We start from the raw sequence: 27,192 nt of genomic DNA on the forward strand, positions 1-27,192 counted from the left end.
CACACACACACACACACACACACACACACACACACACACACACACACACACACACACACACAGTACCCCACCCCAGACTGAGAGTCTGGCAATGCTGCAGTGAGACAAAGGGGAACAAAGGATTCATAACAGAACATGACAGTATCTCTATCAACCTGATAATGACCTCTAGTGGGGGGACAGAACATGACAGTACCTCTATCATCAAGATAATGACCTCTAGTGAGGGGACAGAACATGACAGTACCTCTATCAACCTGATAATGACCTCTAGTGAGGGGACATAACATGACAGTATCTCTATCAACCTGATAATGACCTCTAGTGAGGGGACAGAACATGACAGTATCTCTATCAACCTGATAATGACCTCTAGTGAGGGGACATAACATGACAGTATCTCTATCAACCTGATAATGACCTCTAGTGAGGGGACATAGCATGACAGCCAGAAAGTTACATCTTAGATAACGCTGTGAATTGCAGAGTTGGCCTTTCTCATGCATCTTTCTTCTTTATAAGTTGTCTTGTGTGGTTATCATGTGAGGTTGGACAAAAGGGAAACTTTTTATATTCTATTATATTCTACATGTTCCCCCTTTAGGTTTTACAGATGAAGAATAATAAGAAAAAGTCAAGTTTGAGATGTTCGTGTAAGAGTTTCAGTCATGTAGGAAAGAGAAGGGATCATCTCAAAGTCTGTGTCCCAAATGGAACCCTATTCATATAGTGCAGCACTTTTGACCAGAACCCTATTGTCCCTGGTCAAACGTAGTGCACTATATAAGGAATAGGGTGCCATTTGGGACGAATCTCATATATGCTATTTGTTCCCAGGTTCTTTCTCCGGTCTTCACAAAGAGTCTTTGTAGCAGGGCAGGATTAGACAGCTGTATTCAGTTTCACACACCAGCGAGGTTCCAGCGTCAGGCAGTGGTGACAGGTCCAGTGTAAAGGACCATGCCAGTCAGGACTACACAGGTTCTCTGTGTCATGGGACTTCCAATGAGTAGGATTCAAACACATGACAGAACATGAGAATGTAAATGCGTATTTGTTGTTCCTGAGAGCAAAATAATTAAATGCAAATAGATTGTTTTTGCAAATCAGGAGATTACGATGTGTCAGCACGTTTTATTTACAAGGCATTTCCAGTACATTGCAGTTAATCGACTAGGGGGCCTGAGCATGCGTTTCAACAACTCTTAATTTGAAAGTCTTTGGCTGTTTGCAAAAATGTATATGTGAACGTATTCCTTTTGGAGGCTGTGTTGCAGCCGAGCACACTGCTTTCAAAACAACTGTAGGGAATACTGTAGCAGTCATGAGATAACAATTCATCTCCACTATAAAGCAAGTCTCCCCTTGAGGTTGGAGTCAAAGCTTTCCTGTTCAGAAATGTAGTAAATATTGTATCCAATGAAAGGTGTTTATATGGGACATAGAGGAGTAAGAGAGGAACAGAGCTGCTACATCAGCTAAAAACGCTCCTGTGTTTCTTTCAACAACAACAAAAATATGTTCAAAGAAGATCATTCTCTTTCATCTGAGCTTCCCTCCAAAATTACATTCTCTGCAAAAAACAAAACAATTCTGCACACAATGGATAATATTCACCATTTTCTTTTAGGCATGATTAACACGATTAACCAAACCGTCAACCGACGGTTGATACTTTACCCGTGGGCCTAATTTGCTAAGACAGTCCTCTAAAAAGATAAACCTTCTGCTAGGGCATGATACGTTTGGGCTCAGGGATTTACTTTAATCCCTAATGTTTGAACAGAAGGCTTTAGTAGCTAGCACGCACACTTATAGCAACTTAATCAGCATGAGTCTGCTGCTCACATTCCTATCAGTCAATCAAATGTATTTATAAAGCCTGTTTTTACATCAGCAGATGTCACAAGGTGCTTCTACAGAAACCCAGCCTAAAACCCCAAACAGCAAGCAATGCAGATGTAGAAACACATTCCTATGTTCTTGTCTTCTGCCCCTAACATCTCCCACAACATGATCTGATTCCCCAATGTGAGAGAGAGAGAGAGAGAGAGAGAGAGAGATAGAGAGAGAGAGAGAGAGAGGAGAGAGAGAGAGAGAGAGAGAGACAACAAGAGGAAGAGAGTTGGAGAGAGAGAGAACTAACACCAGCTAATTTGTGTGATGCTCCAGCCATGTGTTTTCAGCGTCTGTTGTACCGTTTGATCCCTGAGACAGAAATAAAGAGAATGGTTTGTATGATGACTGACTGCACAGTGCATCTGCAGGAGGGACATTGAGGAGGGGAAACCAGTTTTGGTTTCTGTGTTTTGGGGTTTCTACTGACTGGCACGAAAGGAGAGGAGAGGAGAGGGGAGCAGAGGGGAGGAGAGGGGAGGAGAGGAGAGTTAGAGCATGTATCAGCTATACACACGAGCGCAGAACTTGAGCTCCTGAGGTGCTGACCTATTGCACCCTCTACAACCACTGTGATTATTATTATCTGACCCTGCTGGTCATCTATGAACATTTGAACATCTTAGCCATGTTCTGTTATAATCTATACCCAGCACTGCCAGAAAAGGATTGGCCACCCTTCAGAGACGGGTTCCTCTCTAGGTTTCTTCCTAGGATCTGGCCATTCTAGGGAGTTTTTCCTAGCCACCGTGCTTCTACATCTGCATTGCTTACTGTTTGGGGTTTTAGGCTGGGTTTCTGTACAGCACTTTGTGACATTGGCTGATGTAATAAGGGCACAATAAATACATTTGATTGACACCCTATCTCCTATGTAGTTCACTCCTTTCGCCAGGGCTTGGTCAAAAGTAGTGCACAACACAGGCCATTGGGTGCCATTTGGGACGTAGTGAGTCACTCCAATATACAGAATAAGATAGAGACACGGCTCGCTTCTGCCATCTAGTGCTGATTGATTGACATGTCGGCTACTGTCTGATACCAATTGATTTAATTTATTTGATTGTTAAAGACGCACTGTGTTCAAATGAAGGGTGGTTAGTTCTCATGTTAAAACAGTGAATTACTTGAAGTTTGGTCTAGTGGTAGCTCTGCCTACACTGGAACACACATACCTGCAGGCAACGGGGCCACGAATCCCACCTACCGTAGGCTTATCCAATGGCAACCCGTCATTCAGAGCCGCCCCACCTTTTTGGGTTGCCTGTTTTGCATGTTATTTTAAAGGCAGTAAATGAGGCTGAATGAACTGTTTTCGCTGCCAGACAAGGTTCCGCTGATAGCCAGATGTAGCAGTGGTAAGGTGTTGGGACTGCTGTTGGGACTCTGAGGCTGGGACAGCTTTATGTAGGCTCTAACAGTTTGTGGGCATAACAAATATAGTTTTTTGCCCCACCAAGATTTAGATGCTAAAATCGCCACTGGACCTATCTGTCTCCCTCTCTACCTTCCAACTGTCACTGTCCATAAAACAAAAATATGTAAACAATCAACAAAATGTATACTATTGAACTGTTGGCTATTGCAATAGCGTTTAGAAAACAATGTACTGTAGGCTAGTATCATTAAAGATTGAAAGCGTTTTTGTTTTTCTATCTTTGGTTTTTCGTTTTTTAATGACAGCGAACTGGGATGTCCTTTGGTCCACATGTCTGTCTCAAAAGAACAGAAAATCTAAAGATAAGGGAGCTGTGTCACGTTCACTGTCTTCAAACTCCCTATCATAAATAAGCCAAGGCACAGCGTGCATGTACTTCCACATCCTTTAATCGAAGTGAAACCTTACACAGACAAACAGGTAAACAGAACGTGACGCAACCGTGGCGCACACAAACACACACAGAAATAATAATTACCCACAAACACAGGTGGGGAAAAGGCTGCCTAAGTATGATCCCCAATCAGAGACAACGATAGACAGCTGCCTCTGATTGGGAACCATACCAGGCCAAACAAAGAAATAAGAAAACTAGATTGCCCACCCAAATCACACCCTGACCTGACCAAATAGAGAAATAAAAAGGCTCTCTATGGTCAGGGCGTGACAAGCTGTTTGAACTCCGACCAGCCTCTTCAGAAGAAGTCTAAACGGAGTGGTTATTTTCCCTGCAGTCTGTTTCTCCTCTGTTTGGTTAAATCTCTCACATCCAATTTGTCTTCATTTCTCCAAGCTGTTGCTGCAGAGCCTGACCACCTGGGGGTAGAACCAATTACAGTGTTTACCATACGGCTAGTGAGCCTCTCTGGGGAAGGGGGTAGGGGGAGAGAGAGGGAGAGAGGGGAGAGAGAGGGAGAGAGAGAGAGTGAGAGAGAGAGAAGGAGAGCCTGCAGATGCATCATGCTGATTGAAACTGAGGGGGAATGTTCATTACTGTACCTGCATCTTTACTAGTCCACTATATTATGACCCATCAAGGACATATACAGCATACACCCTATGCATCTTACTATACTGAACAAAGTATTGAACAAAAATATAAACGCAACATGCAACAATTTCAACGATTTGACTTAGTTACAATTCATACAAATAAATCAGTCAATTTAAATAAATAAATTAGGCCCTAATCTATTCTGGCTGGGCCTGGCTCCCCAGTGGGTGGGCCTATGCCCTCCCAAGCCCACCCATGGCTGCGCCTCTGCCCAGTTAATCAGAATGAGTTTATCACCACAAAAGGGCTCTATTACAGACAGAAATACTCCTCAGTTTCATCAGCTGTCCGGATGGCTGGTCTCAGATCCTGCAGGTGAAGAAGCCGGATATGGAGATTCTAGGCTAGCGTGGTTACACGTGGTCTGCCCTTGTGAGGCCGGTTGGATGTACTGCCAAACTCCAATGACATTGGAGGCAGCTTATGGTACAGAAATTGCACGCTTCCTCAAAACTTGTGTGACACATTTTAGAGTGGCCTTTTATTGTCCCCAGTACAAGGTGCACCTGTGTAATGATCATGCCGTTTAATCAGCTTCACTTGACAGCCACACCTGTCAAGTGGATGGGTTATCTTGGCAAAGGAGAAATGCTCACAAACAGGGATGTAAACACATTTGTGGCCAAAATCTGAGAGAAATAATATTTCTGTCCGTATGGAACATTTCTAGGATCAACACTTTACATGTTGTGTTTGTATTTTTGTTCAGTATACATAACGGGCTGAAAAGAGGCCATACATAATATCATCCTGTTTTGAAGGGTGAGGCTGCAGACATGGATTTTGTGTCTGGAAATTAAAGAATGAGCCAATGGTTTAATGAAAGGCATCCGTTGACGACTGATGCCAAACAGAGATGATTGTCCAACAAAACAATGTGCAGGTTTTTGTGCATATGCTACTCGTCCAAAAATAGTTCATTTGACTTGAGTTTTAAAAAACGGGCAATGATGAATGCATTTCGTTTTCATGCCTCTCGGTGCACCTAGTCACCGCTGACGACTGGGAAGGTTCACAAACTGCAAATGTATATCAATCCACTAGGAGGTGCCATCAGGCTGTTTACGAATCCAGCCACTGGCCGTGTACAGCTTCCAGAGGGCTATACAAGATAGAAAACCCTGAGATAGAAAACCCTGAGTAATTCTAAAGCAAACAGCTTCAGTTAGCTTCACGTTCCAACTCAAGCTACATTTGTGCGAAATCGAAACGAAATAAAAGTTTATCTTGTAAATTCAGTAGCCTTTGGTGTCACTGACTGGTCTATTCTTTGTATTATGTATCGTTAATGACGTAATTAATGTTTTACTTTCCGTAAAGTTTTATACTCATTCTGTCATTACTAAATATGTAATGTGATAGGTATTTCATTATTACTATATTTTAACACAAAAAAAAAACATTAGATTAATAAAATATTTATTCAGTCGTCTTTCTCAAATGAAGGGGATGATGACACCATTTTTGCGAGAGAGAATCTGATGAATCGTTCCTCAACTCGCGACTCAGACGCTTCATTCGGGTATAAATTGAGTTCGTCCTAAATTAGCCTGCCCGGAGCAGGTTAGTTCTGAACGATTCGTTGCCGTAGAAATGTACCTGGCTAAAAGGTGAGCCACTTTCGTGTCACCAGTTATCCCGAGTTGAACTCAGAGTTGACCAAAGTTACTTCGCTAACTCCTCAAACCAGATTCATAGAACAGGGCTCTGGTGAGCTGTCTGTAATATTAGTTTAGACTCGATTTGCTGAGCTAGGGCACCATTACCAGAGCAGATTAAATGGAATACCAGTAGTAATGACAGCCGCTATAGTCTGACAGCCGCTATAATGTTTAGTTTTAATGCTTAATTGATTCGTGCCGTTCGTAGACAGCCATAGGCATAGCAGAATTATCACCAAGGCATTTTATTTATTAGCTTTTATGACCTAGTGGTGTTTTCACAAAAACATTTGCTCAATTAAACGATAATATGGCTCATTCGGCAGCTGCAAGTTTATTCAAATTGAGGCATGCATTAAGGGGGAGATATAAAGTGTACTTTATGTAAATTACGCTTCTGTTTAAAATAATAGTTTGAAATGTTTCCCTTGATAGTTAAGGCTTTTAAAGTAAATCTTATGCTAATTACCATAACATTGTGGTTGCTGTATGGCGTATTTTGGGGTATAGTTAGTTGTAGGCCTAGTTCTTTCACATGCCATTTGTTTCAGGGTCCAACTGAGGGAATTTAATTGATTTAAGCATGAGTAGTTTTATTCCCAATACTACTATGCTTTTTCATAGGAGAATTTGCATCCAATCCCTCTCTTATATCTAACAAATTACACTTCTTCCACTTAGATAAAAACCAAGCACACCCATTTTCATCAGAAAATTCAGCTGTTCTAGTTTGTTTCTCTGATATGGTTTAACATAGGCCAATAAAGACATTTCAATCTTGAATCCATCTGATGAAACAGACAAGCCTCATCGAATCAAAATCACATTTATTTGTCACATGCACCGAATAGAACTGGTGTAGACTTTACCGTGAAATGCTTACTGATGAGCCCTTCCCAACGATGCAGGGTTTAAAAATAATACAATGAGGAATATAATAAAATACACAAGAGTGGAGCTATAGTACCTGTACCAGATCAATTTGCAGCGGTACGTGGTATTTGTGGTAGATATGTACAGTGCCTTCAGCAGTGGCGATTTTAGCATGTAAATGTTGTTGGGGGAAAAAACTAGAAATGTGGGATGCATGCCAGCTAAGCCACAACACAACACTAAACAATACATTAATTGCATTATACCACTGTTACACCTGGGTATCAGCGGAGCCTTGTCTGGCAGCGAAACAGTTCATTCGGCCTCATTTACTGCTTTAAAAAAAATCATAGCTGATATGCCTGCCTTGCTTAAACAAATGTGGTTTCTACTGACAATTGAGATGTACAAACTATGGCATAAGGGGATGAGAAGCGGATAAGAGGCAATTCGTAATAGCATTAAGACATTAATGAGAGCGAGCCAGGATGGAAGTAGCACTTTTGAAATGTACAGCGACAGAATTCAGAACATGGGCCATTCTTATGATAAATAAAGGGTGCATCTAAGCAGACAATGAAAGCTCTTACAATATTTGATGATTACATTTCTCAAAAACAGGTTATTGAGGCTACATGTGCACCACCAAATTATTAGGGTGAGGCACATGGGCTGCTAACAGCTTACTACTAGAGGTCGACCGATTATGATTTTTCAACACAGATACCGACACTGATTATTGGAGGACCAAAAAAAGGCGATACCGATTAATCGGCCAATTTTTTTTATGTATTTGTAATAATGACAATTCCAACAATACTGAATGAACACTTATTTTAACTTAATATAATACATCAATAAAATCAATTTAGCCTCAAATATATAATGAAACATGTTCAATTTGGTTTAAATAATGCAAAAACAAAGTGTTGGAGAAGAAAGTAAAAGTGCAATATGTGCCATGTAAGAAAGCTAACGTTTAAGTTCCTTGCTCAGAACATGAGAACATATGAAAGCTGGTGGTTTCTTTTAACATGAGTCTTCAATATTCCCAGGTAAGAAGTTTTAGGTTGTAGTTATTATAGGAATTATAGGACTATTTCTCTCTATACGATTTGTATTTCATATACCTTTGACTATTGGATGTTCTTATAGGTACTTTAGTATTGCCAGTATAACAGTATAGCTTCCATCCCTCTCCTCGCTCCTACCTGGGCTCGAACCAGGAACACATCGACAACAGCCACCCTCGAAGCAGCGTTACCCATGTAGAGCAAGGGGAACAACCACTCCCAAGTCTCAGAGCGAGTGACGTTTGAAACGCTATTAGCGCGCACTCCGCTAACCGCTAGCTAGCCATTTCACATCGGTTACACCAGCCTAACCTTGGGAGTTGATAGGCTTGAAGTCATAAACAGCGCAATGCTTGAAGCACAGCGAAGAGCTGCTGGCAAAACGCACGAAAGTGCTGTTTGAATGAATGCTTACGAGCCTGCTGCTGCCTACCATTGCTCAGTCAGATTGCTCTATCAAATCATAGACTTAATTATAATATAATAAACACACAGAAATACAAGCCTTAGGTCATTAATATGGTCGAATCCAGAAACTATCATCTCGTAAACAAAAAGTTTTTCCTTTCAGTGAAATACGGAACCGTTCCGTATTTTATCTAACGGGTGGTGTCCCTAAGTCTAAATATTCCTGTTACATTGCACAACCTTCAATGTTATGTCCTAATTACGTAAAATTCTGGCAAATTAGTTCGCAACGAGCCAGGCGGCCCAAACTGTTGCATATACCCTGACTCTGCGTGCAATGAACGCAAGAGAAGTGACACAATTTCACCTGGTTAATATTGCCTGCTAACCTGGATTTCTTTTAGCTAAATATGCAAGTTTAAAAATATATACTTCTGTGTATTGATTTTAAGAAAGGCATTGATGTTTATGGTTAGGTACATTGGTGCAACGATTGTGCTTTTTTCGCAAATGCGCTTTTGTTAAATCATCCCCCGTTTGGCGAAGTCGGCTGTCTTCGTTAGGAAGAAAGTCTTCACAGTTCGCAACGAGCCAGGCGGCCCAAACTGCTGCATATACCCTGACTCTGTTGCAAGAGAAGTGACACATTTTCCCTAGTTAAAAGAAATTCATGTTAGCAGTCAATATTAACTAAATATGCAGGTTAAAAAATATATGCTTGTGTATTGATTTTAAGAAAGGCATTGATGTTTATGGTTGGAGCAACGTGTACCTAAGCGATTATATGCAACGCAGGACAGGCTAGATAAACTTGTAATATCATCAACCATGTGTAGTTAACTAGTGATTATGATTGATTGATTGTTTTTTATAAGATAAGTTTAATGCTAGCTAGCAACTTACCTTGGCTTCTTACTGCATTCGCGTAACAGGCAGGCTCCTCGTGGAGTGCAATGTAAAGCAGGTGGTTAGAGCGTTGGACTAGTTAACCGTAAGGTTGCAAGATTGAATCCCCGAGCTGACAAGGTAAAAATCTGTTGTTCTGCCCCTGAACAAGGCAGTTAACCCACCATTCCTAGGCCGTCATTGAAAATAAGAATGTGTTCTTAACTGACTTGCCTAGTTAAATAAAGGTGTAAATAAATAAATAAATAAAAAATCGGCGTCCAAATATACCGATTTTCGATTGTTATGAAAACGTGAAATCGGCCCTAATTAATCGGCCATTCCGATTAATCGGTCGACCTCTACTTACTACACAACATACACTTAGTATTACTTTTTTAGCTACAGTATACATATCCCCTGGCATATTACATAATTTATGCAGCAGCATACAATAAATTGTTGGACTCACCTTGTTGTGCTGTGCTCACTCAGGATGGTGTTGCGGCGGGCCTTTGTGGGAAAATATTGTCTTCAAACTTTGTCATCAAAGTCTGGCATTCTTTGTATTTATGGTGCTTTCAAGACAACTGGGAACTCAAAAAAAAAAGTTTCATCATGATGACGTCAGTGATCTTCAGGTCGTAGCTCTAGAAAGAAGCCCGAGTTCCCAATTTACAATTCCGAGTTGGATGAAAGTTCAAAAAGTATTTTCCCAGTCAGAGCTCATTTTTCAAGAGTTCCCAGTTGTCTTGAACTCACTAAAGTCAGATTTTGCAGTTCCGAGTTAACAGTTGTTTTGAGCACGGCACAAATCATGCTTCATTGGCCAATGTTGAATGTTTATCATTTGAAACTACAAAAAGAGACCCTTAATCTTAGACTTGGGTCCACACAGCCACTCTACTGAATAGCAGGCTAAGGATTGCTTTGCAATGCTTGCAGTTAGCCACTGATTCCTTCCAAACCAGTCATTGTTGAATTTGCGATTTCCAACTTGTTGTGTAATGTTTATGTCCCAATGGCCGAGGAGCACCGATACGTTTTATCTATAATTTCTCTTCATTATTTCTCTTCATATGATGAGGATTAAAAAGGATTTGCCAGTAGATTGTCGACTTGATTCATGATGATGACTGCTAGCTAAGATTTTGAAAGTATGATGTTGACATGATCAGTCCAATCAAAGCTACTGTAGATATAACGTGATTTGACATTATTTTATCTGTGGCCAATGACCTTGAGCCTTCTTGGATGGGCACTTCTAATGTAACTCTATGGCAGCACCCAAGGGTCTAGAATTGTCTAGGTCTAGCCTTAGACTTGGCGGTGACGTAGTGTCCCCATGAGTGACAGAATATTGAGCCAATCACGACGCAACGCTCTGTATTTTCTGCTGGCTTGCCCCACCATCACAGAAAGCACTGAGCTAGGCTGAAACACCTGCATTTTGCAGCTGCCCCCAACTGTATTTTTTTAATTCTCACCCATCTATACACAATACCCCATAAAGACAAAGTGAAACATGTTTTTATAATTTTTTGCAAATGTATTGAAAATTATATACAGAAATATCTAATTTATTTAAGCATTCACACCCCTGAGTCAATTAGAATCACCTTTTTCAGCATTTATACAGCTGTGAGTCTTTCTAGGTACACTACCATTCAAAAGTTTGGGGTCATTTAGAAATGTCCTTGTTTTTGAAAGAATAGCACATTTTGCTGCCCATTAAAATAACATCAAATTGATCAGAAAAAAAACTGTCCTTGTTTAGAAGCAGGCCCGGTCCTTGCCCTTCTGCTGCCCTAGGAAAGACCAAAAAATGCTGCCACTGCAAAACTAGTATAGTCCCAATAAGCAAAATGACGTTGAAAAGACATGTAAAATACATATTTTCCAGACGTTGAAGTTAGGTTAAATTTAGGTTCTGAATGAAGGGTGAAAAGACGTATTTTCCGTACATTTAAAATACATATTTTCCAGGAGGTTGAAATCAAGTTTATTTTCGGTTCTGAATGAAAGTTGAAAAGGCGTAATTTATAGACGTCTGTGTTTGGGCCAAATCAAGGAGACATAGACGTCTATGATATGTTCAGGTTTTGTACGGACCGGACCAAAATCCAAAATCTGTGGATGTGCAAGTCAAGGCCGGTCCGGACTGGACCCAAAAAAAGACATCCAAAAGGCATCGGCGTCGGTCCATGCTTACTGAGGTCTAGCCTACAGTGTTGCCTGAAATGTAATGTTATGAATGCCAATCTATGTGTTTAGCCTACCGTTTTGTAAAACACCAAATAAAAGACGTTGGGTCTGGACCGGACCAAAACAAGACGTCCAAAAGACGTTGGCTCATGCTTACTGAGGTGTAGCCTACCGTGTCGGCCACAATGGAAATTTCTGAATGCCCATCCATGTTGTAGACCCACCATTTGTAAAACTGTCCGTTTCATTGGCTTTATTAGTTTCCTGTGTGTATCAAGATTGGTCCACCACCCAAAGGACATCCAGCCAACTTGACACAACATTGGAGTCAACATGGGCCAGCATCCCTGTGGAATGCTTTCGACATCTTGTAGAGTCCATGCCCCGACGAATTGAGGCTGTTCTGAGGGGATAAGGGGGTGCAACTGAATATTAAGGTGTTCCTAATGTTTTGTACACTCAGTTTATGTAATAAAAGTACAAACTTTCCGTACGAAAAAAGTTCAGATAAACACACTCACTCACTATATAAGACAGTTGGGTTGGAACTCGTAAGATGTCGCCCTTCTCCGTCGTCACAATCATCAGTAGCAGAGTCAAAGTTTTATGCACTATTATAAATAACCACAGATTTATTTTATTAGCATATAATTGATTGTGGATCAGGCCTGTGGATGTCTCATATTCATTAACAATTGATTGTTCAAATGCTACAGGGATTCAGCATGTCATTCAAAACAAGAAGAGCAGTTGCAAAATGGTTTGTTCTATCAAGGCTATTCATGCAGAGGAGAGAGAACGTATAGGCCCTGTAGATGTTTCTGCTGGCGTAGGAGATTAAAATCTTCATTACCTTTCAGCCTCATCTCCGTTGCATAGATGTTCCAGCGAAACACGCGCTCAGGCATCACTTTCCCGCACTGTGAATCACGCGCCGGCAGATTTAGCACTATTGGCGGGAAGTTCCGGTGAGAAGAAGTCATGACTAAGGTATTTCCGATGTCATTAAAATAGAGATGAAAGAACTGCCTGCCTAGGAAAACCCTGTAGACAGGGACTAGTCTAAAACCTGAATTATGTTATTTTCATATCTCAAGTGTATCCTTGCCTATTTCATGTAGCCTAGCCACCTCTAATCAGTCTGAGCCTCCTGTAGCCTAGCCACCTCTAATCAGTCTGAGCCCCCTGTAGCCTTGCCACCTCTAATCAGTCTGAGCCCCCTGTAGCCTAGCCACCTCTAATCAGTCTGAGCCCCCTGTAGCCTAGCCACCTCTAATCAGTCTGAGCCCCCTGTAGCCTAGCCACCTCTAATCAGTCTGAGCCCCCTGTAGCCTAGCCACCTCTAATCAGTCTGAGCCCCCTGTAGCCTAGCCACCTCTAATCAGTCTGAGCTTCCTGTAGCCTAGCCACCTCTAATCAGTCTGAGCCCTCCTGTAGCCTTGCCACACTCTAATCAGTCTGAAGCCCCCTGTAGCCTAGCCACCTCTAATCAGTCTGAGCCCTTCCTGTAGCCTAGCCACCTCTAATCAGTCTGAGCTCCCTGTAGCCTAGCCACCTCTAATCAGTCTGAGCCTCCTGTAGCCTTGCCAACTCTAATCAGTCTAAGCCCCCTGTAGCCTAGCCACCTCTAATCAGTCTGAGCCCCCAGTTGCCAAACCTATTAGACCTAATGTAATATTGAACATTAGGCCTAAAAATGAATAAAAATTTGTAAAAAAGAAAAGAAAAAAGAAGAGCATTAGTCCAAGATGATCAACTGACTACTTTAGACAACCAACCTGCAACCTTTTCTCAATATAACCTAACACAGCACGCCTAGGCCCAGACATACTCCTCTCTAGGAGTGTGTTCTCTACATACCTCACAACGCCATCCCTTCCACGTCACTCTGTCTCCAGGGTCCTTTAGTTGCGAATCAGCTTCATTACAAAGTAGATAAAACCTGGTATTGGATTTACAGAAGGGGACACTATCCTTCAGCAGAGGGGCTACCGCTGCTGCTTCCTTTATCATTACAACTTCATGATTCAATTTCTCCCCGCTTGATTGTCTCACAGAGTTATAGCGCTGGACCAAGTCCCAACTCAGCAAAGCGATCTCTCGGCGGAGATTACATTTTGCTTTGTGCCGCAGCTCTCTAGACGAACTGGCGGTAATGGAGGTTGAAGACTAACATGTCTGACCTTGGACAGAGTTAGAGGTTATCCCTGTAATTATACTCTCAATGGGAAAACCCTTATAGGCTGTAGATCATTTAGAGCTTTGGGTTTCATGGTTTGCATCCCAAATGGCACCCTTTTCCCTTTATAGTGCAGTAATTTTGACCAGGGCACATAGGGCTCTGATTAAAAGTAGTGCACTATAAAGGGAATAGGGTGCCATTTGCGACAGGTAATATTAGGCCTATTTTATTTCAAAGGGCTGTGGTCCGCCGAAGGGAGATTTACTTTTTGTTCACTTTGAGATCAGAGAACTTCAAAACCAGTTGTTATGCTCTAAGGTAGGCTATAAACTAACTACGAGGTCTGAAGCCTGCTGGTTTTCTGTTCTACCTGATTATTATTATTATTGCACCGACATGGTGTCCCAGGTCTAAAAAACGCAGTGGAACTGGCTTCGAGGTCCAGAGTTGAGTTCGAGGGCCCTACACCCTATACCTTCTACACTAACCCTATACCCTATAATACAGGACACACTTTAGGAGCCCAATCCATCCAGTTATGCTCTAAGGTAGGCTATACCCTATACCATGCCTATAGTGTACAGTATAACATTTATACTAACCTATAACCCTATACCCTAACCCTAAATGATGTGTTAAAGCCATATAAAAATAAATGTCCCTATTTTCCCATCGTTATCAGAAACCAGTCACACACATCTAAATTCAGGCTAAAGTGTATGTGTGTGTGTGTGTGTGTGTGTGTGTGTGTGTGTGTGTGTGTGTGTGTGTGTGTGTGGTGTGTGTGTGTGTGTGTGTGTGTGTGTGTGTGTGTGTGTGTGTGTGTGTGTGTGTGTGTGTGTAATAGATCTTGGCTTTTTCCCCACAGATCAATCTTGTTACATCTATCCATTTTGTTTTATCATTGTAATCCAGGGACATTACATCAGGCTGAGGAAAATAATTGTCTCCATAAATGTATTTTCTTGTGAATTGGATATCATAAAAGCAGCACAGTGGCATCTTTGGTGACATAAAATATAGAACATTTTAAATCTGTGAAATAGAATAGGAGGTTCAATACCGAGCCTTCTGTAATGTGAATGTGTTGATGTTCCAACGCTATTGCTTATGTATTACACCAAAATAGGCCTTTTATAAAGGACATCACTGGCACCACAGATGAACAACGCTTTCTATAATCCGTTCCTACGCTCATCCCATTAAACAGAGCTTTAGTATTGATATTTTATGGGCGAGGATCGTCTATATCTGAAATCTGTAATGACCGTTGAGGGGCCGTTTCCCGGACACAGATTAAACCTAGTCCTGAATCAGAAAGCACCTTCAATGGAGATTCTGCTTTTTAATCCAGGACTAGGTTTAATCTGGGTCCAGGAAACTGCCCCACGGTCTTTTAGATTACTGCCATTTTGATCTTGGTCATTTGGCGTGAAATAAATCACAGTGCTGTTTTGTAGAGGACTAGAGGTTTATGGTATTTAACACGATTTCATCCACGGCTCATAATCAAATATCATCCCAAAGTCATCCTGAAACTCAAAGTAGACTCCAGAGGAAAAACTCTTTAAAAACTTTGTGTGGTGATGTCCTATTATGGAAGGTCCATAGAAGCCCCTACAGCCGGAACTTATGTCTCCAAAGACTGGCACAGTGAGATAATGTTGATAAAGCCTTTATATACGCTCCCACGAACTTCTAATTAACCTTTCATCAAATTAATGTCTCGTGAACTATCGAAACTTGTGTTCAAAGCACTGAAGCATAGCCGACAGCTCTATTGTACTAGTCACAATAGCCATTGATGCTTGAATTACTTGGGTGTGTGTGAGCTCGGGTGTGGGAATGTGTGTGTTCGTTGTAAGAGTGTGTAGGGGGAGAGACAGTACAGTGGAGGAACCCAGTGAGGCAGTACTGCATAATTACTGTTGATAATGATGGTGCTATTCTTTGATAGCTAGTCTGTCTGAAAACGAGATACAAGCATGCACATCTCTCCTATTCAGCCCAGCCACCTTAAAGAGATAGTAAATCTACAAAGCAAGATGACCTAGTGTGGCCTGTCTGCTTTCTGGAGAGATTGCAGTCCATACATAGTATAACCCCAATTCACACCACCCTATTTGGCATGGGATATCATATTGATGTCATTTTCTGGTTTTAAGATGGTTTTCTGGTCAGATAACCAGGTAAAGATGTTTTCCTGTCACCAAAAATAAGTAAAAAAAAAATGAAAAAATGATCATTTTAAAACCGGTGTAAAACACATGGCGCTGCAAAGGGCGTTAGCCAGTCATTGCAACCATTTTTGCTTGCAGGCCTGGGTAGTCAGTGCCAGTACATAATAAAATATCACTTTTGTTATTACATATTAAAGCATAGATTTAAAGATGTCGGCCCAGGGTTTTTCACAAACTCTGTCTTACTTCAGCCTTCAATACCTTACTAAAATAACTGGAAATATCTTTAAACTAAAACTAAATGTTTTCATAACATCACTACTTCCTGGATTATGTCCCAAATGGCACCCTATTTTCTAGTGCACTACTTTTGACCAGAGCCTTCTAGGACCTTGTCAAAAGTAGTGCACTATGTAGGGAATATAGTGCCATTTGGGACGCATCCCTGAACTTTTCCTTAAATGTATTATTAAGCATGCAAGACCACGATCTGACAATTCAGTCTCCAGGTTTTCAGTTAAAATTAAAACTTTTCCATCGACTCCCGCATAGACAATCGTTCCTGTCTGATGTGCTCCATGGAGTCCACTCACAGAGAGCTCAATTAAAAATTGCATAAAAAAACACGTCCCCCCTCGATTGGGCTACGATAACCTTCTGCCTTCTATTCTAAAACGACAGACTAACGATTCCACGAGTCAACTGAACATATGGTCCATTATCATATTATTGTTAACTAGCCGTGGTGTCACTTCTCAGAGAAGAGACATTTCCTTGTATTTGTGTTAAGAGGTGTGATTTGATCTGATTTGACTACACCCCAAGGCTTATGAAAGCACCTCTGTATGTGAACCGGATTAAAATTCTCTGTGTGTTCCTGGCAAAAGATTCCAAAGGGGTTTATTTAATGCTTAGGGTTTCATTTTAGACCTACTTAGGAAAGACACTGAATGAAATTGTAAGAATTACAATGTACACTATATTATTTAAATGATCATATACTATGATCGGTATCCACTATCTACCAGGGTTAGCTCAATTCACTTTTCAATTCAGTCAGTTCATGAAGTGAATTGAAAAAAGTTTTAGATTGTGTTCATTTCACTGGGGTCAAATGGATGAGCAAATTGCTTTTGTCAAGAAAACACCAAGTAAACTCCCCTCACAGTGGCCTATACTGCATTATGGGTTTGATTGAATGGAGTCACAGGCTTTACTGTTAGAAGATATTATCACTGATTCATTATTTGAGTTTGATTGGAGAAAAACACACAAACCAACCATAGTTGTGTCAGCCACAAATATACAACTCCCCCATGACAGCCAGGGAGGTGTGGGTGTGTGGTGTGTGTGGTGTGTGTGTTGCATGCACTAGCCCTTTAAGAGATCAGTATGTCTCTGATTGGATCCGAGAAAGAGGCAGGCAGGGCTTGTGTGGCCTAGGGTCTGTCTGATGCTCCAATGAGGTACCACGACTGCAGGTTGCCCCAGCCACTCCCGTCTCTCAGCTCGGACACGCACACACGCACACACACACACACACACACACACACACACACCACACACACACACACACACACACACACACACACACACACACACACACACACACACACACACACACACACACACACACACACACACACACACACAGCCCCTAGACTTCATTCAGCTTTGCCTCAATCAGTCTGCAGAGAGTCTCAGGAGAGCACAGGGGGATGTGTCAAGTCAGTGCTTTCTGAAAGTTTGAACTGAACTGCACACACACGCGGACAAGCAAATACCACGGAGAACACACACACACACGCAGGGACACTCGTCATGCACATACTCAGCCTGACCCTAACACACATACAGATGGACGGACAGAGCTGAAAGTTTAAGCTTGCATACATACACCCACACTCAGAAACACACACGAGTGCTGAATTACGGTCAGTATGAGTGGCGTGTCTGAGACTGCTGTGGTCAGTAGACCCTCGACCACCATGAAGCGACACAAGAGTGTCAGGAAGAACTCCAGGCGGATTTACTCATCTTATCAAGACAACCAGCCAGGGTGAGTTCTACCATCTTAGAAAAAAGGTGCTATCTTGAACCTAAAATGATTATTACACTGTCCCCATAGGACAACCCTTTGAAGATCCCTTTTTGGTTCCAGGTAGAACCCTTTTGGGTTCCATTTAGAAGCCTTTCCACAGAGAGTTCTACATGGAACCAAAAAGGGTTCTACGGGACAGCCGAAAAACCCTATTGGAACCCTTTTTTCTAAGAGTGTACAGTCTATTCTATTTTGTACTATTCTATTCATGGTGATATTAAATGATGCTTTCCATGTGCCAAATGAATATGCATTGTGTAGACGGAAGACATTATTATTTCTCAGTTTTTGACCTCAACTCCATAGCATAATTTTTTATGACTTGCAAAAGTGTAATTTACAACTGTTGTAGAAGAAATGTATCCTCATCCAGGTTCTCAAACAGGTTAGTGATTGATTGACTGAATTTAAGGTAGAAGGCTGCTCCAGCTGGAGACAACACTACATATATAATACAATATTGATGATAAAACCCAATACAGCCCAAGGGCTTGTTGCCATTCTGGTCCTCCTATTATTTCTGATGTATTCATGTATTTGTCGGGGACCATGTACAACATGCCATTGCACCAGATTTAGCTAGATAGCTCATTTTCATCTGTAGTTCCTGGGCAGAAAACAATCAACATCAATACAATGCTACAATATAACACACTATTAAAATATATATACAGTACCAGGCAAAAGTTTGGACACACATACTCATTCCTGGGTTTTTCTTTATTTTTACTATTTTCTACATTGTGTAATAATAGTGAAGACATCAAAACTATGAAACAGCACATATGGAATCATGTACTGTAGTAACCAGAAAAGTGTTAAACAAATTATAATATATTTTATATTTGAGATTCTTCAAAGTAGCCACCCTTTGCCTTGATTACAGCTTTACACATTTACATTTAAGTCATTTAGCAGACGCTCTTATCCAGAGCGACTTACAAATTGGTGCATTCACCTTATGATATCCAGTGGAACAACCACTTTACAATAGTGCATCTAAATCTTTTAGGGGGGGGGGTTAGAAGGATTACTTTATCCTATCCTAGGTATTCCTTAAAGAGGTGGGGTTTCAGGTGTCTCCGGAAGGTGGTGATTGACTCCGCTGTCCTGGCGTCGTAAGGGAGCTTGTTCCACCATAGGGGTGCCAGAGCAGCGAACAGTTTTGACTGGGCTGAGCGGGAACTGTGCTTCCTCAGAGGTAGGGGGGCCAGCAGGCCAGAGGTGGATGAGCGCAGTGCCCTCGTTTGGGTGTAGGGACTGATCAGAGCCTGAAGGTACGGAGGTGCCGTTCCCCTCACGGCTCCGTAGGCAAGCACCATGGTCTTGTAGCGGATGCGAGCTTCAACTGGAAGCCAGTGGAGAGAGCAGAGGAGCGGGGTGACGTGAGAGAACTTGGCATTCTCTCAACCAGCTTCATGAGGTAGTCACCTGGAATGCATTACAATTAACAGCTGTGCCTTGTTAAAAGTGAATTTGTGGAATTTCTTTCCTTCTTAATGCGTTTGAGAGAATCAGTTGTGTTGTGACAAGGTAGGGGTGGTATACAGAAGATAGCCCTATTTGGTAAAAGAAGATAGCCCTATTTGGTAACAGCTCAAATAAGCAAAGACAAATGACAGTCCTTCATTACTTCAAGACATGAACGTCAGTCAATCTGGGAAATTTCTGTAATGTTTTGTTTCCTCAAGTGCAGTCGCAAAAACATCAAGCGCTATGATGAAACTGGCTCTCATGAGGACTGCCACAGGAAGGCAGACCCAGAGTTACCTCTGCTGCAGAGGATAAGTTCATTAGAGTTAACTGCACCTCAGATTGCAGCCCCAAAAATTGCTTCACAGAGTTCAAGTTACAGACACATCTCAACATCAACTGTTCAGATGAGACTGTGTTAATCAGGCCTTCATGGTTGAATTGCTGCAAAGAAACCACTACTAAAGGACACCAATAAGAAGAGGAGACTTGCTTTGGCCAAGAAACAAACGCAATGGACATTAGAACGGTGGAAATCTGTCCTTTGGTCTGTAGAGTCCAAATTTGAGATTTTTGGTTCAAATCGCTGTGTCTTTGTGAGACGCAGAGTAGGTGAACAGATGATCTCTGCATGTGTATTTGATGGAGGAGGAGGTGTGATGGTGTGGGTGTGCTTTGCTGGTGACACTGTCAGTGATTTATTTAGAATTCAAGTCACACTTAACCTGCATGGCTACCACAGCATTCTGCAGCGATACACCATCCCATCTGGTTTGCGCGTAGTGGGACTATCGTTTGTTTTTCAACAGGACAATGGCCCAAAAAACACCTCCAGGCTGTGTAAGGGCTATTTGACCAAGAAGGAGAGTGATGGAGTGCTGCATCAGATGGCCTGGCCTCCACAATCACCTGATCTCAAACCAATTGAGATGGTTTGGGATTAGTTGGACCTCAGAGTGAAGGAAAAGCAGCTAACAAGTGCTCAGCATATGTGGGAACTCCTTCAAGACTGTTTGAAAAGCATTCCTCATGAAACTGGTTGAGAGAATGACTAAAGTGTGTGCAACGCTGTCATCAAGGCAAAGGGTGGCTACTTTGAAGAATCTAAAAAATGAAATATATTTTGATTTGTTTAACACTTTTTGGTTACTACATGATTCCATATGTGTTATTTCATAGTTTTGATGTCTTCACTATTATTCTACAACGTAGAACATAATAAAAATAAAGAAACAACCTAGAATGAGTTTTGACTGGTACTGTATATACATACAACAATAGTGTCACGTCCTGACCAGTAAAAGAGGTTGTTTGTTATTGTAGTTTGGTCAGGGCGTGGCAGGGGGTGTTTGTTTAGAGTGTTTCGGGGTTTGTTGGGCTTTGTTCTTGTTAGTCTATTTCTATGTTAGTTCTAGTATGTCTATTTCTATGTGGTGTTTATTGGGTTGACCTTCAATTGGAAGCAGCTGCTCCTCGTTGCTTCTAATTGAAGCTCCTATTTAAGAGGGGTGTTTTTTCTATGGGATTTGTGGGTAGTTGTTTCCTGTTTTGTGTTCGTGCACCTGACAGGACTGTTTAGTGTCGTTTTGTTGTTTTTATATGTGTTTCTTTTGTTTTCCTTCTTTAATAAAATAAGAAGATGAGTTTACACGTTCCCACTGCGTTTTGGTCCAATCCCTACGACACCCGTGACAAATAGACACTATAGTTATAATATTACAACAGAGTTTAAATGTCCCTTGTTCCTACAGTATCTGACATCTTAAGAGTCGGAATATCTTTAAAGTCCACACGGCTGGTTTGCCTTTAGCTGCTTTTCCAGGTTTGCCTTGAAGTTAACAGAGGTACCTCACTCTGTCACACTGGTTGGCAGGGGGTTCCATAATCCAGAAGCTCTGACTGAGAAAGCTGTCTGGACAAATTTGGTGGATGTAAACTGAGTTGAGCAGTCTCCTCTGGTTGAACCTCTTGTCCTCCTGGTATTGTCTTTGCAATATGCAACAAAGAGGAGGTGGGGCAAAGTCATGAGTGATCTTAATCAGCAGAGGCATAAGAACCTGTCAAAGCTCAGTAGGTTGTATTTCTTAATGATATTAAGGTGGTGAAAGGTGGGGGTTTTTGTCCAGCACTTTCAGAGTTTGTTTATAGAGCTTTTGAAGTGTTTTCGTTTATGTGATATTAGCTTGTGACCATGACTCTCATTCATATTCCATTCACCCAGTTAAATGTAACAGCGATAGGTTTAGGCTACTACATGATACTCAAGTTTTCCCTATGCCCATCATGAGGTTGCTACATCCTAGCCTATGAATGAAAGTTTACAACGTAGGTGCACATAGGTCGAGAGACAAATTTGAGGTGATATAGGGTGCTTCTGTTTAAGAAACGTTTTTCAACAGAATCGGCGGAATGAATACACTCCTGATCATGCGTAAACCGAGTTCACTCTCATAACAGCCATGTTGTATTCCTTCTCTTCCATTCACTTGTGGACTTCAATGCACATCACATCAGCTGTATGTGACCAGGTGAAAAAAAACTTTCCAAGCCAAACCTCTACAAACAGCCTACATCGTTATCACCATATTAGCTAAAGTAATGTCATAGTCAGCTTAGCTAATAGAAATAACGCGTTAGTAAACCCCCTACAATCATGCAGTAACGTTAGTGTACAGTCAGTAAGCAGTTACACCGGCAGGCCTGGTGGCAATACATTTGTAATACCAAAAGCTTATCTTGACTTGGAAGAGTTCCAGTGTTGTGTTGGAAAGTCATTGCCAGCTATCTAACGTAGCATCCCTCTGTTTGAGCAGGGTGTTTCAGTAGGCTAAACTAGCTAGATGCATTTGCTAACTAAGTAAGTGAAAGTGAAAAAAAATGACAATCTCTCTCTATTTCTCTCTTGCTTCTCCTTCATTTTGGAAGAAATTAATTTGTTCAAAACTGTTCAACTATTGTCTTTCTCTCTCTTTGAGACAACATTTACATTTACATTTACGTCATTTAAGCAGCCGCTCTTATCCAGAGCGACTTACAAATTGGTGCACTACTCACCACATGTTATACACTGCAGTGCTAGCTAACTGTATCTTATGCTTTCAGTGCTAGATTCATTCTCTGATCCTATGATTGGGTGGACAACATGTCAGTTCATGCTGCAATAGGCTGATAGGCTGGAGAACGTCCTCCGGAAGTTGTCATAATTTCTGTGTAAGTCTATGGAAGGCGGTGAGAAGCATGAGCCTCCTAGGTTTTGTATTGATGTAAATGTACACAGAGGAGGACGGAAGCTAGCTGTCCTCCGGCTACACCATCGTGCTACCCTACAGAGTGTTGTTGAGGATACGGTAGACCTTAGCAAAATAGTTATTTGGTGACCTGATTAAATTTGTATAGTTTTATCTAAAAAGGATAACTTTTTAAATGTTTTACAATTTACATTTTTATGAAATTCCCTCAGGCTGATGGTCTCACTGTTCCTGATGGAAAAATACATGCAGACAGTTTTTGTTACATTCAATGTTAGACATGAATAGTCCAACCAGTCAGCTATTTTTGTCCATTGCTGTTGTAATTTTATGAGCAGGCTGTTGCTTTGTCTTGGCATGTACATACAGTAGAAGACTGCGTCTTCTCCATGCATCTGCATTTATGTATATATTAAATTAAAGTGAGCACAAAATGGATCCTTGAGGGACCCCGACAGAGCAGTGAGTAGATGTTGAAAGTTTGATTTTGGTGCATTGTTTTCTTTTGGTCAGATAGGATTCCTTCCATCTGTTTGCGTGTGCTGATAGGTTGTGGGTTGACAGTTTGGTTAGCAGCACATTGTGGTTCAGTGTGTCGAATGCTTTCTTTAAATCCAGGAAAACAGCTCCCACAACTCAACCTTTGGCAAATTTGGACTTTATTTCCTTGACAAAGAAGCAGTTTGCCATTTCGGTTGAATTATGTGTCCTGAAACCAAACTGCATTGGATGGAGAGGAGAGTGACCTGAGTGCAGGCTGGCGGTTAATTGGTTGGCCACCACCTCCTCTACCACCTTGGATATGATTGGGAGAATGCAGATGGGCCTATAATTGGCCACATCAGTTGGATCTCCAGCCTTGAAGATTGGTGTTATGACAGCAGATTTCCAGTCGTCAGGGAACACCTCTTCTATAATTGACAGATTGACCAGATGACTGACTGGAGAGCATAGGGTACTGGAGTTTTCTTCAGGAGGACGGAGTCATTTCCATACACATCCTGAGTTTTTAAGATTTTCATTATCTCCTACTCAAGCTGAATATTTATATTGTAGGAGTCAAATAATCTACCCAACCAATCCTCCAATACATTTTCATGTCATTCAGTATCTTCAGTTTGATAATTAAGTTAATGTGTATGACTTAAACAAATAGTGATTCAATCTTGTTTTAGGTTCACTGCATTTTCAAATGAAAAATAAACATTGTGTGGATTACGTTGATATTTTAATGTAGGGACTGTGTACATTTACTTGTGTGTGTGTGTGTGTGTGTGTGTGTGTGTGTGTGTGTGTGTGTGTGTGTGTGTGTGTGTGTGTGTGTGTGTGTGTGTGTGTGTGTGTGCGTGGGTGGGGGGGGCATGTTTGTGTGTGTGTGTCATGCTATGAACTCTTCCCATTTGCCTTGCTTGTGAGGAAATTGACTTTACACAGAAAAAAGCAACTATCAACATCCTGCTTCTTTGAGTCTGTCTTCAGGCACACAGCAGAGCACAGCTGTCCCTCAAGAAAACATGATGACCCCTCTCCTTCTGTCCCCTTGCAGCCAATCAGATGAGGAGGGCAAGGAGGATGAGCATGCGGACAGCAACGACCCAGAGCAGATGTTTCAGAACATCCAGTTTCAGAAGGAGATCATCGCCAACATACGCACCCGAGCCTGGCCTATGAGACGCAAGCTCAAAGCCCTCAAGTAAGGCACATAGATGCATACATACTGAATAGAGTAGACACACATGTACACACCACCACCAACATACACACCCGAGCTCAGCCCATGAGACACACACTCAACTCTCTGAAGTAAACCATGCACACACACAAATACACACACAGTAAAGCCCACACACTGCTGTATTGCTTAATGAAAGTGGTCATAAAAAAATGGCGTAGTGAATGTCAATGGACTGTGCTATGTCCACCACCATTGTCAAGCCTGTGTTATGGTATTGTCCACCAACATTGTCAAGCCTGTGTTATGGTATTGTCCACCTCCGGAGTACTCAAGCCTGTGTTATGGTATTGTCCACCACCGGAGTACTCAAGCCTGTGTTATGGTATTGTCCACCACCATTGTCAAGCCTGTGTTATGGTATTGTCCACCACCGGAGTACTCAACCCTGTGTTATGGTATTGTCCACCACCGGAGTACTCAACCCTGTGTTATGGTATTGTCCACCACCGGAGTACTCAAGCCTGTGTTATGGTATTGTCCTTCACCCCAGTACTCCAGCCTAGAGAGTAGGAGGTGACAAAAAACATTCCAGCTATTCATACATTGCAAATTATACACCTTCGCAGAGGAACAGTAGGCCTTTTAAATTGCATTGTTTTTGTGATTAAACAAAATAATCAAATGAATTACAAAATGGAGGTTACCCAAGAAAAATGTTCCAATAATTACTACTAACTAATTTATGGTAAAATGTATAATAGTTATAATACTAATTCATGGTAACAGGTCCAATAGTTATAATACATATTCATGGTAAAAGGTCCAATAGTTATAATACTAATTCATGGTAACAGGTCCAATAGTTATAATACTAATTCATGGTAACAGGTCCAATAGTTATAATACTAATTCAAGGTAACAGGTCCAATAGTTATAATACATATTCAAGGTAACAGGTCCAATAGTTATAATACTAATTCATGGTAACAGGTCCAATAGTTATAATACTAATTCATGGTAACAGGTCCAATAGTTATAATACATATTCATGGTAACAGGTCCAATAGTTATAATACTAATTCAAGGTAACAGGTCCAATAGTTATAATACTAATTCATGGTAACAGGTCCAGTAGTTATAATACTAATTCATGGTAACAGGTCCAATAGTTATAATACTAATTCATGGCAACAGGTCCGATAGTTATAATACTAATTCATGGTAACAGGTCCAATAGTTATAATACTAATTCATGGTAACAGGTCCAATAGTTATAATACTAATTCAAGGTAACAGGTCCAATAGTTATAATACTAATTAATGGTAACAGGTCCAATAGTTATAATACATATTCAAGGTAACAGGTCCAATAGTTATAATACATATTCAAGGTAACAGGTCCAATAGTTATAATACTAATTCATGGTAACAGGTCCAATAGTTATAATACATATTCATGGTAACAGGTCCAATAGTTATAATACTAATTCATGGTAACAGGTCCAATAGTTATAATACATATTCAAGGTAACAGGTCCAATAGTTATAATACTAATTCATGGTAACAGGTCCAATAGTTATAATACATATTCATGGTAACAGGTCCAATAGTTATAATAATAATTCATGGTAACAGGTCCAATAGTTATAATACTAATTCATGGTAACAGGTCCAATAGTTATAATACTAATTCATGGTAACAGGTCCAATAGTTATAATACATATACAATAGTTACAATACATATTCATGGTAACAGGTCCAATAGTTATAATACTAATTCATGGTAACAGGTCCAATAGTTATAATACTAATTCAAGGTAACAGGTCCAATAGTTATAATACATATTCATGGTAACAGGTCCAATAGTTATAATACTAATTCATGGTAACAGGTCCAATAGTTATAATACTAATTCATGGTAACAGGTCCAATAGTTATAATACTAATTAATTGTAACAGGTCCAATAGTTATAATACTAATTTATGGTAACAGGTCCAATAGTTATAATACTAATTCAAGGTAACAGGTCCAATAGTTATAATGCTAATTCATGGTAACAGGTCCAGTAGTTTTAATACTAATTCATGGTAACAGGTCCAATAGTTATAATACTAATTCATGGTAACAGGTCCGATAGTTATAATACTAATTCATGGTAACAGGTCCAATAGTTATAATACTAATTCATGGTAACAGGTCCAATAGTTATAATACTAATTCAAGGTAACAGGTCCAATAGTTATAATACATATTCATGGTAACAGGTCCAATAGTTATAATACTAATTCATGGTAACAGGTCCAATAGTTATAATACATATTCAAGGTAACAGGTCCAATAGTTATAATACATATTCATGGTAACAGGTCCAATAGTTATAATACTAATTCATGGTAACAGGTCCAATAGTTATAATACTAGTTCAAGGTAACAGGTCCAATAGTTATAATACTAATTCATGGTAACAGGTCCAGTAGTTATAATACTAATTCATGGTAACAGGTCCAATAGTTATAATACTAATTCATGGCAACAGGTCCGATAGTTATAATACTAATTCATGGTAACAGGTCCAATAGTTATAATACTAATTCATGGTAACAGGTCCAATAGTTATAATACTAATTCAAGGTAACGGGTCCAATAGTTATAATACATATTCATGGTAACAGGTCCAATAGTTATAATACTAATTCATGGTAACAGGTCCAATAGTTATAATACATATTCATGGTAACAGGTCCAATAGTTATAATACTAATTCATGGTAACAGGTCCAATAGTTATAATACTAATTCATGGTAACAGGTCCAATAGTTATAATACTAATTAATGG

The 27,192-nt window shown here is 40.6% G+C and overlaps 1 protein-coding gene across 1 annotated transcript in view; it reads left to right on the forward strand.

Moving 5' to 3' along the window:
- Positions 1 to 17,546: 17,546 nt before the first annotated feature.
- The window catches only part of LOC106562704 (transmembrane channel-like protein 3), a 93,169-nt gene continuing 83,523 nt past the window's right edge, over positions 17,547 to 27,192 (forward strand). Inside the window, exons 1-2 of the mRNA XM_082957545.1 lie at positions 17,547 to 17,914; positions 24,224 to 24,370. Of these exons, the coding sequence (XP_082813671.1) occupies positions 17,796 to 17,914; positions 24,224 to 24,370 (266 nt within the window). The 5' untranslated portion in view covers positions 17,547 to 17,795. The remainder of the gene's footprint in view (positions 17,915 to 24,223; positions 24,371 to 27,192) is intronic.

Source organism: Salmo salar, chromosome 11 (assembly GCF_965601325.2).
Source record: "Salmo salar chromosome 11, fSalSal1, whole genome shotgun sequence".
Taxonomy (NCBI): domain Eukaryota; kingdom Metazoa; phylum Chordata; class Actinopteri; order Salmoniformes; family Salmonidae; genus Salmo; species Salmo salar.